Source organism: Scyliorhinus canicula, chromosome 5, assembly GCF_902713615.1.
Source record: "Scyliorhinus canicula chromosome 5, sScyCan1.1, whole genome shotgun sequence".
Lineage (NCBI taxonomy): Eukaryota > Metazoa > Chordata > Chondrichthyes > Carcharhiniformes > Scyliorhinidae > Scyliorhinus > Scyliorhinus canicula.
The window spans coordinates 85,931,348-85,946,402 of record NC_052150.1 but is presented as its reverse complement, the minus strand read 5'-3'; the positions used below and the strand labels follow the sequence as shown (position 1 = coordinate 85,946,402).

The window sequence follows — 15,055 nt, the reverse complement described above, 5'->3', positions numbered from 1 at the left end:
ACTAAAATAACAAATATAAACAAACTTTTTAAAAATGTGGATTTTTAAATTATGAAATTTGACATTGCACAAATGTAAAATTAGCATCAACAGCACACCCTTCAGAAGCATGGAATCACTGACAGTGACTTCTGGATTATTCCGCACACATGCATATTCCCAAAATTGCTGACAATTTCAGTGGACTAATTATGGCAAATACTGACACTTTCACCATTTTGCCACTGCAAATTCCAAGCCATTTAAACTGAATTATCACCTGCTTCAAACATGAACTTCCACTGTGCACTCCAGATCCAATTTGAATAAGTGTAAACATTTCTTCAGAGTATTCTTTGCCATTTTGCCACTGCAAACTGCCATCCACAGCATGCATGAACACTCTGGTGTTGATTGCAGCAGATGTCAATTTTGATGACGGCACAGGGAGCATCTGCTGGATGTATGCAAAGTAGGCAAACCAAGATATCAATTGAGGTATATCATTGATTTGGCCACTCTAACTCCTGGTGGGGTCTTTTCAACTCAAAATCTTTGGATTTAGAGGTGCAGAACATTCTCATCACAGTCTCACTTTGCCATTGGTCGAGAGACATGGAGTTAGATAATGCCAATTCTGTGTCTGAGTTAAACAGATTTGGCAAAGCCTGCTGCTACAATAATAGGGTTCCGACACCGGCACCCGAACTGTGAGCAGTATCTTACATGTTAGTACAAAGAAGTAGTTTGTGCAACCTCATGGCCCAGCATAGCTCTACTATTACCACCAACTCTGATTCAGTGGAGAGCGCAGGAGGGAAATCTAAGAGCAGCACCTCATATACATAAAAGCTATCAACCTGGTGAAGCTGCAACAGAGGACTACCTGTATGCCAAAAAGCTTAAGCAGCATGCGATAGTCAAATCTAAGCAATCTGATAACCAATGGATCAGGTCAAAGCTCTGTAGTCCTACCACATGCAGTCATGAATGGTGGTGGACAATTAATCAACCCACTGGAGGAGGGAACTCCACAAATATCCACATTCTCAATGATGGGGGAGCCCAGCACATCAGTGTAAAAGACAAGGCTGAAGCATTTAAAACCATCTATTTCTAAAAAACAGAATAAAAAGGCAAAACATCACAGTCAAAAAAAAAGGAAAAATTATACACAACACCTAATGAACTTAATCTGAACCCCCGAACAACTGATTGTGACTAACTCCTTAAAAAAGGAAATAAATAGTTTCCATCGTAGATAGAATCTTTCCACTGATTCCCCCACCCCACCCTGATGGTGAACTTGACGTTCTCCAAATGCAGAAATGACATTGTCATCCAGCCAAGCAGAGGCACTAAGCCAAGTGGGAGACCTCCAACTAAGAAATATTCGTCTCCAGGCTATCAATGAGGCAAAGGCAAGGACATCCGTCTTCAGCCCAGACAGTATCACCGGTGAATCCAACATCCCAAATATGGCCACCAGCCAACACGGATCCAAACCTACATGTCCCTACATAAGTTGGGACAGGAACATATGTGTATGGTTAGCCGACCCAAGAAAACAGCACTCACACCTATCCTCAACACCAGGGAAGAACCCACTCATCCTTGTCCTGGTCAAGTGTGTCCTATGCAAAATCTTCAACTGAATCAGGCTCATCTGAACACTATGGAAGGCCTCACTCCACACTTCACCATTAAGAATGGGACTCAATTCGCACTCCCATTTTGCCTTCACATCCACTGAATCCATTGAAAGGATATATATATCCAGGATAGACCCTCAGCCTAGCTAGAGGCAAAATCTTCTTCATCAGGGAAGAGTGTGGCGACAAAAGAAAGGAAGGAAAAGCTTCACGCGAAAACGCCCGAACTTGGAAATACCTAAAAAGACTGGATATGGGCAGCTCAAATTTCTAACTCCTTAAAACTGGCAAATCAGCCCTCCACGAACATGTCCAAATACTGCTTCAGAGCCTTCAGCTCCCAAGATTAAAATATTGAATCCAAACTAGCAGGTGGAAGAGGTGATTATTGCAAATAGGGGCCCATCGAAGACAGGAAAAGAGCTTGAAATGTTGTCTAAACTGTCTCCAAATTCTAAGGGAGGAGACCACTACTGGATTTGCAGGCCACCCTCACAGTTGGTGACCACTCTCTGCTCAGTCAACCCTGTGAACCCCAGGGAATGCTCCTTATAGAGGGTGAGGACTCTTAGATAGAATCTCTCCACTGACTCCCCCACCCCACCGAAATGGTGAACTTGACGTTCCCCAAATGCAGAAATGACATTGTCATCCAGCCAAGCAGAGGCACTAAGCCGAGAGGGAGACCTCCAACTAAGAAATATTCACCTCCTGGCTATCAATGAGGCAAAGGCAAGGACATCCGCCTTCAGCCCAGACAGTATCACTGGTGAATCCAACATCCCAAATATGGCCACCAGCCAACACGGATCCAAACCTACATGTTCCTATCTGGAATTCCGCTGCCCGGCTGGGCCCTTCCACGCCTATTATGGGCTAACTTCTTCTGCAGGGGACAGATAGGGAGCATTGTGTCCACCCGCTTGGTGCATTGGGGAGAAAAGTGGCATGCTTGTGCACCACATCTGGACATGGAGGGTTTGTGCTGGTGGGTAACAGGGTGTCCTGTGGCACACGCGCAGTGATCAGATTGGGGGGGGGAGGGGTGATTGGAGGACTGGAGGATGGCAGGCGGAACTGTTGCCAGAGGGCCAGTGTTAACTTACCTTTGTGGCTCAGTGGAGGTCATTGGTCTTCCTCCTGCACTGCATGCGGTCCACCTGGTCATGCTACCAGAACTGACGACTGCTGTCACTGCCTCCTCGGCGGCATTGGTGGCACTGCTGCTGGCCCTCCGACCCCTTCGGGGGAGGAGGATGTCCCATATAGTATCGACGGGTTCAAAAGCCTGGCCCGATCAGCATCGCCAAAGCAGGGAACAGGTCTGCATGGTGTCATGCTTGTGTGCTAACTGGGAGTGAGGAAGTGCTTAAAAGCAACTCCTCCTTGTTAGCGGAGGGGGCCAGAAATTGTGGGGCTCATTTTCGGCATTAAGTGCTGTTAAATATGGGCCGTGATCTCGTCAACGTGGCCATTGAGAAACACCCTGTCAATGATCAAAATTACACTAAGAACTTTTTCCATTAAATTGCGCCCAGTGTGTTCCATCTACAAGATGCACTGCAACAGTTCCTTTCGACAGCACAATGAAAACCTGCAATCTCTACCACCTAGAAAGACAAGGGCAGATGCATGGGAACACCACCATCTGCAAGTTCCCCTCCAAACCACGCACCAACTATGGCCGTGAATTTCTAGCACCGCCGTGGGGACTGTGACTGAAAGATCCTGGCAGTGGAGGGGGGTGGGGGGGGGGAAATCCCAGCATTTCCTACTATTCCTTTACTGTTGCCAAGTCAAACAGCACTGTGGGTGTACCCACACCACACGAACTGCAGTGGTTCAAGAAGGCAGCTCACCACCAGCTTCTCAAAGGCAATTAAGAATGGGCAATATATGCCTGCCCAGTCAGTGATGCCCACATCCCATGAAAGGATAAATAGAAAAAAAACCTGTGAAGAAGTTTTTTTGAAGTTGGGAAAGTGAAGGATTTTATCAGTTAGTCTAGAAAAGCATTTTAGAAAAGATAAATAAAACAGCTCAAAAATAGGAAGGAGCACGTATAAATGAGGGACGTGGAAGGTAAATAGGAGAGATAGCCGTGATATGCGGTTGTTGAAGTTAATTTTCAGATCGGCTCGATTCAGGATATCCAGAAGCAAAATAACCGTTCCTGAAATCTTTAGCATGATTGCAACAGTAAATGAGGCCAAAGTCAGAAAAGTAAGATTGGAAATGGAAAATCTAAAATATTTTTTAAAATTGTGATTTTCTGCAACAGGCATTTGTTATGGGTATGGTTGTCTGGAGAATTTCTTAATTAGTACCTATTTCCTGCTGATAAGGAAGGGAGGGATGAAAGAAGGAAGCAGGAAAGGAATTTGTAATTATATGGAACCTTTCACGCAGGTACTTCAAAGCCAATGTCTATTGTACATTTTAAAGATACATTCACATTTTACAACCATGAACTAAATGAGATCTGTTAACAGTCACATCAGCTTTAACAGAATAATATAACTTTTCATTTATTGCTTTGATTTTGTGTTTTTTTTGTCATACTCTGAGAGACTACTTAATATTCCTACCTTTGTTGCCAAGGACAGCATGTTACTACTGTAGAAAGGAGGATTCAAAGTTGCCATTTGATACAGGATGCATCCTGCGGCCCAGATATCTGCCTTCTCTCCATATGGCTCGCTCTTCACTATTTCTGGACTAAATGTGATAACAGCTATTGGTAATTTGAGCACACAAGAGAATTTACTGACATTACTAATTATGTGCTACATTAGTATTCTTGTGAATAGTCCTGATGAGTGCAAGACAAAAACCTTTGCCAAAATGTCCCTTTTTTAGGCGATACTCAAGTTCTATACTATCAAAATGATGATACCTCGAACATTTTCAGTTCTAATGAAAAGTCAGCTATTTGAAACGTTAATTCTGTATTTCTTCGCACAAACTTGCTGAGTATTTCAAGAATTTCCTGTTTTATTTCAGATTTTCAGCATCTGCAGTATTTTGCTTTTGCCCCTAAATAAATCCCTTTTAAGATATGACTGTGGAGTAATTAGACCTCTAGCTAAATCAATACCCTTCTTCAATAATCTGAATCTTTGGTTAGAAGTATTGTACTAACTTCCACTGAGCAGACAATGATAAATTTGAAAGAAATTAACCAACATTTTAATATAAAACTATCAACAATAAATCTGTTAAAATTCCAGAGAATGGCATTTTGAGAGTTGCCTTAATCATTTTCGAGAGATATCTAACATAACTTTCCTTTTCAATCATTTTACATTGAAGTCAACAAAAAAGGACATTTAATCTGAGTACATTTTGTATGCATGTGTGGATATTCTCAGTAATTATGTTTATGATTATGTTCATGTCAGAAAATGTTACTTAGCAATTTTCTCCATTATAATGTAAATGTCACATCAATAATAGATTCTTCTGTGACCTACTCAGACATCAAAACCACAATTTTCCATACTGTCTCAAGATGGAAGTTAGGAGTTCACTTGCCATGTTCTATTTTTCAATTTTTAAAAATTGTAATTCTGATGATTGAAAAAAAACTGCAGGCCGACTTTCCACCAGCAAGACCCTAAAAGAAAATTGGCATATTTTGCCAGTTTCTTCTACAATATTGCTGTCTTTCAGTTTAGCTACTGTCAGGATTATTACTATTTTTGCAACACTATTCCCATCTGCACATTAGCAGATTTTCACATTGTTATAAAGGTTTTCAAAATTTAAGGACATCTAAAGCTGAAGCCAAATAACTATTTGTAAGAAACTTAGATCTACATTATTACTTGATACTAACGGATGAATTTCAAGGCTATGGAACTGGATTGGCATGATGCCAATTGGAACAAGAGGACCCAATGAAATGGTTGACAAATCTACGAGAATTCTTTGAAGATGTAACTAGTAGAGTTGACCAGGGAGAACCTGGTGGTTCTCATTTAACAGATCTCATTTAGTTCATGGTTGTAAAAATTGTGAATGTATCTTTAAAATGTACAGGTGGATGTGGTTTACTTAGACTTTCAGAAGGCTTTCGACAATGTCTCACATAGCAGATTACTACATAAAGTTAAAGTGCATGGGATTACGTTAGTGTTTTAAGATGGTTAGAAAGCTGACTAGAAATCAGAAAGCAAGCAAAAAGTTGGAAGAAATTGGTCTTTTTCTGATTGGCAGGCAGTGACTAGTGGGATACTGCTGGGATTTGTGCTAGGACCCCAACTGCCCACATAATATTTTCATGATTTGGATGAGGGAACTAAATGTATTATCTCTAAATTTGCAAATGATACAAAGTTGGGGGGGGGGTGGGTGCGGGCGGTGAGCTGTGAGGAGGATGGAGAGATGCTTCAGCGGGATTTGGACAGGATGAGTGAGTGGGCATATGCAGTATAATGTGGATAAATCTGAGGTTATCCGCTTTGGTAGTAAAAATAGGGAGGCAGATTATTATTTGAATGGGTGTAAATTGAGAGAGGTGGAACTCAGCGAGACCTTGGTGCCCTCGTGCATCAGTCGCTGAAAGTACTCGTGTAGGTACAGCAGTGAGGAAAGAAGGCAAGTCATATGTTGGTCTTCATAGTGCGAGGATTGAAGTACAAGAGTAGAGATGTTTTACTGCAATTGTATAGGGCATTGGTGAGACCACACCTGGAGTATTGTGTGCAGTTTTGGTGTCCTTGACTGAGGAAAGATGTTCTTGCTATGCAGGGAGTGCAGCAAAGGTTTACCAAGCTGCTTCCTGGGATGGCGGGACTGTCATATGAAGAGAGATTAAGTGATTTAGGATTATATTCATTGGCGTTCAGAAGAGCGAGAGGTGATCTAATAGAAATTTACAAAATTCGAACAGGATTAGACAGGGTAGGTTCAGAAAGAATGTTCCCGATGGTGGGGGAGTCCAGAACGAGGGGTCATAGTTTGAGGATAAAGGGTAAACCTTTTAGGGCTGAGGTGAGGAGAAATCTCTTCACCCAGAGAGTGGTGAATCTGTGGAATTCATTAGCACAGAAAGTAGTTGAGGCCAAAACATTGTGTAATTTCAAGAAGAAATTAGATATAGCTCTTGGGGCTAAAGGGATTAAGAGGTATGAGTGGAAGGCGGAATCAGGGTATGGAACTTGATCATTAGCCATGATCACAATGAATGGTGGAGCAGGCTCGAAGGATTAAATGGCTTCCTCCTGCTTCTATTTTCTATGTATGTTTCTATGTATGTTTCTGCCACTCCTGGTCATTTTAATAAGAGTGGAGGAGGGAGCAGGCCCCAGACCTCAGCCACTTATTTGAATGAAGCAACTGACAGTGTCATGGGCCCATTTAGAGCCCCACTCCAGGTCCCTTTTTAATTTTTATGGAGGAGCTAAACTTTAGCAGTTGTCAGACTTTACATCCGCATGGAGGCACCAACCATGAATTGCAGGAAGGATAAATTTAAAAGGTAAGTTAAATGGTTTTGCCTCCTTTATAGTTCATCATTAAATGTTTTAGCATTAGTCGTATCTGGGTTTAGTAAACTGAGATATGTCATTGCTGTAATTGGAAGCTATAACTGCTCCTTAAACAACGTATTTTCCATATTGTTACTTCTGCCAACTGACAAGCTTTCAAGTAAAAGATCAACATAGAAAATGTGGAAAGCTCTTCAGATGAGTTGAAAAAAAGTTAATCTGGTGATAAAAGGGTAGACTACATTTCACACTATTGAAAAGGTAGCCCAGTATGATAACCAAGTGCAAATGTTTAATCTTTTATATTGCTTTTATTTATACAGCCTAGACATCTGTTGAGATAGCAGTTCTGGAGTATTTTATTTACACAGTGTTTTATGGGCTCTTGGCTGAAATCCAATTGCTTAACCATTTTACAAGTGCTTAATTTTATTAAGAGTCTATTAATTCAGGCAATTTAATGGGCTATTAAATGGTTTCCAACTTCTATAATAACGCTCGTGAGTTTTGTTCATAAAGTAGATATTAGGCTCGATTTAACACCCAAAAACCAGAGTCTCGTTTTGGGTGTGAATGGCGGGGTGTTTCTCAGCGCCTGTACCATCGAGAGCGGACCCACTATCAAACAGGACTCTTGTATGGCCTCGGCAAGGAACGCCCCGCTGAAGCTGTACTTGCCTCACTCCCTGACTGACGAGCTCAACTCGGATCAGTGCAGCAAGACATTTTTTAATGCTGCCCCTATCTCTTGCCCCTTCACTGAGGTCTCTGGACCGTGCCCCCAATGTCCCAACCTACCTGTTAGAGGATCCTTGATCCCACCCCTCGCACCTCAGCTCATTAGAGCACCTCCAGGCCCGATAAACTGACACAGGAAACCTGGCACCTGGGCACTACCAGCCTGGCACTCTGGCAGTGACCCTGTCAGTGCCACCCTGGAACTCTGGCAGTGCCAGGGTGCAGTGCCAGGGTGGCAGCGGGAGTGACAGGGTACCACCCTGCCCAGAGCCTGACCTTCCAGGGCTTTCAATGGCCTGGGATACCCCCTAGATGCCATCACACCAGGCGCGGGCATTTGTTCCCGGGCCTCAGGGGCATTGAGCACAGACATATTTAAGTGATGTTGAGATCCAGATGACAACGTCTTGCGATCTTGCAAGGTGCTCCGAGCATCACAAATCCCGCGAGAGGCGGTGAGACTGAGGGCGGGATGAGGTTCCAGATCGAACAGTATATAGATGAGCCACTAATTGCATTAGAAGCACTGGGCCAAGGCATTGTGGGAGCAGAGACAAACCTTTTAACTCTGGACTCTATTTCTGCCTCAGGCTTACATTTAAGTATTTGATGCAGTACTAAGGAAATTCTGCTCTGTTAAAAGTTCAATTTTGGGATTCAATGCAGTTTGCCCATTTAGATAGATGTAAATAATCCTATATAAATAAGGAGCATGGAGTTTTATTGGTGCCCTAGCCAACGTCCCTCAGAAAAAAATAACAGGTTATCTAATTTTTCATTCTTTTGCTGTACCTTACTGTGAATTAATTGGCTGCCCTGTTAGCCCACATAACAATTGTAACTGCAGTTCAAAATGTAATCCTTTAACTGTGTGGCACTTTGGGACATCTTCAGAACATGTTAAAGCAAGTTCTATTGTTTATTTGATATTTTGAGGAAGTCTTTCACTTGTGTGCAGTTCCACTTCCCAAATGAATTATTACACAAATGGATTAACTGTGAATTTTATTCTACTGAGCGTTCCCCTTTATTATTTACATTTTAAATCACTACAAAATAGCAGCACACCAAGGTGAACTTCATGCTTCTCCCTTTGTAATATTACAGTTGGTAACAGAGACCAAGAAGCATATGGTCAACTTACTCAGAGACAAGCATAAGTTTACTAACCTCTCAAATCTGTAACATGTTTGGTGATTTCTGTAAAATAGGGTAACTATGTACTGACAAATCGATCATGAATAGTTAGATGTGAACCTTAAAATCAAGGACTATAAAGCAGGTCTCCAAACAAAATGCCACTCAGTTTTGACTGTTAATTGTTGCTCCGACCAAATAACTGAAGCTGTACACAAAATTGAGTTAATGTGACTAAATTAATAGATACTACACTGCTATTTGACCAAATTAAGCAGCTTCTTCAAGGTCATACCAAAACTAAATTTGCAGTAAGAGAACTCTTAAATGCATTAATTTTTATAAAGCACATTCACCCTGTAGTAACAAGATCAAAGGAAAAAGCTATAGTTAAATTCCAGGTTTATGCTCACCAGGAATATAGTATAGTCCCAACAACTGAAGTCATCTTGCTGTTTTCCTGCTTTTGTTTTGCAAGGCCAAAATCAGCTATAATCGAAAACATGCAGGAATTAAACATAACAACACGGCACACAAAAACAGTTGAACTGAATGCTGCAGTTTAAAATATAAATCTTCTTAATGCTATCATATCACTGTGTTTAATAGAGTTATTGGAAAAGTTGCTGGTGAAAATGCAAGTTCTAAGTAAGTAACAGAAATGCCTTTTTGAAATTGTTCTGTCCAAGCTAAAGTGAATTTGAAAATAAAGGCAGAATCTAAAACCTAACTGTCACAAGTAATAAGTGATTCTAGGAACTCTTCAATAACCACCTCAAGGCTGCAGACGTTTAGACTGGGGTCTAGCACATATAGTACAAAGCCAATTTATGACCTGTAGCACCCACTGACAGGTAGCATCTAAACCGGTGGAAAAAAACATTCTCTTCTTCCACTAACACTAAAGCCAGAAAAGATATATGAGAAAGGGCTGGATTTTAGCAACCAAGATGGTTAGTTTGATTTGGGGAATTTCCCTTCTCATTGACCCGTCGCGGTAAAAACTGCCCCGAAACATCTAATTCTTTCTCCACTGGGGTTGAGGTGAGAGGAAGGGTTGGTGGTGGGTTTGGGTTAGATTTGGGACCAACAACCTCAGAAGCAGACCATAGATAGCCACAGGGATGGACAAGTGCCTGGGCGGGCTGGTATAAAGACCCACCTCAGTTTTAGAAGTCATTAAGCTCTCAACCTCTCCATGGCCCCTCATACGCTCAATGTCCCAGAAATGCCAACTCATGCATCCCACGACCCCATGGTCTCTCGTACCCTCCATGCCAAATCACTTTTAATTCATGTCCGCTGGCCCCCATAGTTCCTTATATCCTTCATGCCAACTCATGTTCCTCACCCACCCCCAATGGCCCCTCATACCCTCCATGCAAACTCAATGCCAACTCATGGCTCCCATCATCTTCCATGACCCCCATACTCTCCCATGATCCCCCATACTCTCCATGAAAATTCCATATCTACTCACCCTGTATCCACCATTAGCAGGTGCAATGAGGATGAAAAAAATAAAAGTCTAACAATCTAATACAGCTCTCACTCCTGCACACTTGATAGTGAAGATAAATCTATTCACAAAGTCAATTCAAAGTTATTAAATATCCTGAAGTTTATAAAAACAAACTTCTATTCAGAACTCACAGCAAAGACAGCTAAACCTTTAATAGACTCAATCAAATTGTGAATGTAGAGCCCCCTACTGAGATAATTATAGTTTTTGATACTCAGCCAATTATTCACAATTACATAATCATAACCCTTGTGTTGAGAAAACCTTTCTTCACAAACTGTATTTTTCTTTTAAAATAATAAATACACATTTTTTTTGGCACTTGGATGCTATAGGGATTTTTTTTAACAAGACCTTAAAGTTCATCTTGGAACTATCAACAAGCATGACTCTTCCAAGAAATCACCCCATCATAATGGTGCACAATGGGGTGTTTGTTTTGGACTGAAATCACGTTAACTGATGGGGGAAAAGCCTTGTATATTAAAGGCAAAGGTTAGTGATTTACTGGAAATCACATGACAGAGACAAGTTTTAAGTTTTGGGCCTGTTGCTTTTGAAATCAGTATGTTTTGGGAATAAGCTGAGAACGAATGCTGCCCTAACTCACTCTTTCCCTTTGTGTGGTTATCAACCTGCCTCCAGAGAATCCTCATCTGAGTATAACTTGACAGCATTTGGAACCTGAAAAGCTGAGAAAAGAAGAATTGATCCAGCTCTATATTCTCCTCCACACCAAAGCTCTCTTGGTGAGTATCTCCAGACATCTACTGGGATCAGCATCTTCACATGAGGGAGCTCTAGGTTGACAGCATCAAAACCTTGTGAACTTTATCTTTTATTTTATAAAGCTTATCCTCCAAAGCCCATCCAGAAACCCTATCTGTTTGTTGGTTGGGGTATTTTTAAAAACAGATAAATAATTCTACTTGCAGAATACAAGTGTGTACCAGTTCTTGCAACATGTTACAAAAAATAAGTTTTGTTTTATAATAAATCAATCATTCGGAGTTTATTGAAAGAAGCCTGGTTAAGAAATAATTGCCTATTTTGGCGAATGAATTAAACTTTTAAACTAATGGTGCGACCTGTGGAGTGTGTGGGCTAGAGCAACTGCACACCCCTCCCATCCCAGTTGTCACACTTGTCATCACATAACTCGATTGAAATGGCACAAATGGATGTTACTATTTTTTTCTAACCTACACCTGTCAATTGAAGCAATCTGGCAGAGAGCCTTTTAACTCTCATTGACAGGCACAGACATTTTTTTTAAGTTTAAGGAGCGGGAAATGTAAAAACACTTCAGATCATGACAGTTATCCAGAATTTATCTACAATTCAAGAGTGTTTGTATCCATTCCATCAATTTGTGACTGCATGAGGCCCTTGCAATAGCCTAAATGGGGCCTATTTGAACTCAGAACTAATATAAAATATCCTTGAGTTCAGGTTTCTCTCATGTAATTCATGCCCCCCCCCCCCCCTTTCCCGTACCAGGAAGAATTCGATCTGTCAGAAATGGGGATGCAATTCCCATATCTGGGTCTTGCTCACCATTTAATATGACCCATAGTTTTAGTGATGTACACAAGTAGCTTCCATGTTGACAGTTAAATGCTGAAAGGTGTAATTACAACTACACTGCCACTGAAACCAACAGGCATGCTTCATTTCAGTCAAACAATTGCCCACATCCGTAGGACCCGCCCGCAAACCGATCTCTTAGCTTAGAGATGCCTGCATATAGTATGGATGTCTCCACCATACAAGTTGCCACCCTTCTAGTGGGTGAAAAATGCTCATCCAGTGAGAAGACCCACAGTAGACCCCAGTGGGAGAAACAGGCCAGGAGCCAGTTGCGGCAGCCCCTGGTACTCCAGTTGGCAGGGAAGGTGGTGAGGTTAGAGGCTCCCCTCATCACAGGCCGGGTGAGAACAGGGATGAAGAATCTCGTATAATCTCGAAGGAGCCAGGGGAGGAAGAGGGTGGCAGGAGAGGGTCAATGGTTAGGCTCACTAACTGGGGATGCTGTTACACAAGGCAGGTTTACACTGCTGCTCCCATGCGGTGTCACTTCTCAGTGAGGATGTGGGAAGATCATGTGTCATGAGTGCCCTTTCCCCCCCGCCCCCCCCCACCACTCTGGTTCACCTTCACACCTGTGAGACAGAGGTTAGAGACAGACCGGACTGGTGGTGCAAAAGTGTTTACTTGTGACTATATACAATATGTGTGTCCTTCTTCCTTACTATCTACTCCCTACTACACCCGTGCCAACATAAATGCCATCTATCTTTCTTATCTTTCGTGGCCAGGTGGGGGTGATTCAGAAGGGTTAAGGTGTTCCAGCATGGGCCCCATCCTTCCTGCTCCCTCCAGATGCTCGCTGGCCCCTGGCTACTCCATGGGATAGAGGGGGCTTGGAGGCCAGTCCTCATCTGAACCATGATGTCAATGCCCTCAGCCATAGAGCTCTGTGACTGTGTCATGTCCCTTAGTGAGCGAGCCATGTCCCTCATTGCCTCGGCCATGTCACTCTGGGGCCTGTGACATAGCTCTCTGTGACTGGCTAAGGTCAGTCAGCGTCTGGCCAATGCTCTCAATGCCCTCAGCCATGACCCTTTGTAAATGGGCCGAGCTCTGGAGCGCCGCAGCAATGTTAATCTGTGACCAGGACATGTCCGCCAGTGTCTAGGCCTTCCTGCCTTGCACTTCAGCGATGGATAGCACAGTGTGTCCCAAGTCTTGGATGTCCTGACACACGCCCTTACCATCTTGCCCCAGGCCTTCCACCATGTTCTCCACCCTTTCAGTGTTGGCCTGGCTGCCATGCACTGTCGGCACTATCTCCTGAACATAAAGGAGAGTGGACTCCTCCAGCTGTCGTTGTAGGTGCTGCAATGTTGCTGACACTCCTTCCTGTAGATTCTGGCTGTGCTTCTGCATCCTTACCAGTGATGGGATTATCTTTCCAGAACCTCAACATCTGCCTGGGTGACAGCCATTCCTGGGATCAGGCAAGCCCTCCGACCGTCCACTCCTTGGGGAGTCTCTGCCTCCACCTGATGTGCTGTCGCATGTGTGTGGTGCTCACCAGAGGATAACCCAGGACCCTGATCACTAACGTTCCCACCGAGGTGATAGTCTCTGTGATGGTGGATGGTGCAGGTGAAAGCAGAGTTGAGACGTTGGTGTCTTCCCCGGAGTCATGCTACGGTCGGTTCTGAGGAACTAGATGGGGGGCAGCGAACCTGGATGGCCTGGTCTCGTCTGTTGGGCATCCTGCAAGACAAAAGACATGAAATGAGATCCTGGGGGAAAACTGGTCTCTGACAGAGGGGCGACTCATTTGCTATAGGGCCATCTGCATTGCATTGGACTCTCACTTGTTTGGCGTATGTTGAACACCATGTCAGGACTGCCCTATCCTCGGCCCCCCTCCGTGAGTTTCAGGGCCCTTTTCTGAGAGGGGGTATGGGCCCAAATATCTTGGATGTCCCCTCCAGTCTTCTAAGGCTCCGAGGGGATTATGATCTGCTTTATCCTTGGGGACACAGAAAGGAAATCATGAGATTCTGGGAGGTGAGTTTTAGGAGGGTAAAGCAAATTACTGCGGATGCTGGCATCTGAAAGAGAAATAGAAAACTCTGGACAATCTCAGCAGGTTGGACAGCATCTGCGGAGAGAGAAGGGAGTTAATGCTTTGAGTCTGAATAATTCTTTGTCAAAGCTGGAGAGAATGGACATCGGGTGAGATTTATACAGTTGTGGAGGGGCATGGAGTAGTGAAGCTGGATAGAGAGCCAGAGATAGGTGGAGATTGACAAAGATATCAGAGACAGAAAGACAAAGGGAATGTAAATGGGGGTGATTAAAGCTAAGAAGAGTGCTGATATTGGCACATAAAGAGATTAGAATGTGTGAATGGCGGAACAAAGGTAAGCAGGAACAGGGAACAGGTGGGGTGGGGGGACAATGGTGACGGGAAAACAGGTCGATGGAAGAAATGAAAATAAATTGATAGAAATAAAAATGAGGTGAAGGTGGAGGGGAGAGTTCACAGTCTGAAGTTGTTGAACTCAATGTTAAGTCCGGAAGGCTGTAACATGTCTAATCGGAAGATGAGGTGCTGTTCCTCCAGTTTGAGCTGTGCTTCACTGGAACACTACAGCAGGCCAAGGACAGACATGTGAACATGAGGGCAGGACGGTGAGTTGAAATGGCAAGCAACAGGAAGGTCTGGGTCCTGCTTGGGGATGGGCTAGAGCTGATCTGCAAAGCGGTCACTGATGGAACCATCAATTTACGAGACACGTGCTTTCAGATATGAACAGTGGTTTTAAACTACTTACTTCAGAGCCAGCCTGTTACCCGTTGAACTCACGATGAACTCAGGACACGGTTATTTATACAGCAGTCTAGGGGAAGGAGTCGTGGGAGGAGCCAAGGGTGGAGCCCTGTACAAACTCCTGAGCATTCCCAGAACTACCCCTAGTGGTCGGATAACGCTACTGCACTTACAATAGCATTGG

The 15,055-nt window shown here is 43.3% G+C and overlaps 1 protein-coding gene across 2 annotated transcripts in view; it reads right to left on the bottom strand.

Moving 5' to 3' along the window:
* nek10 (NIMA-related kinase 10) overlaps positions 1-15,055 on the bottom strand; it is a 377,347-nt gene that overhangs the window by 89,470 nt on the left and 272,822 nt on the right. For both annotated transcript variants that reach the window (XM_038797318.1, XM_038797319.1), the window contains exons 23-24: positions 9,412-9,487; positions 4,220-4,349 (exon numbers count right to left, since the gene is read on the bottom strand). In XM_038797318.1, the coding sequence (XP_038653246.1) occupies positions 4,220-4,349; positions 9,412-9,487 (206 nt within the window). The remainder of the gene's footprint in view (positions 1-4,219; positions 4,350-9,411; positions 9,488-15,055) is intronic.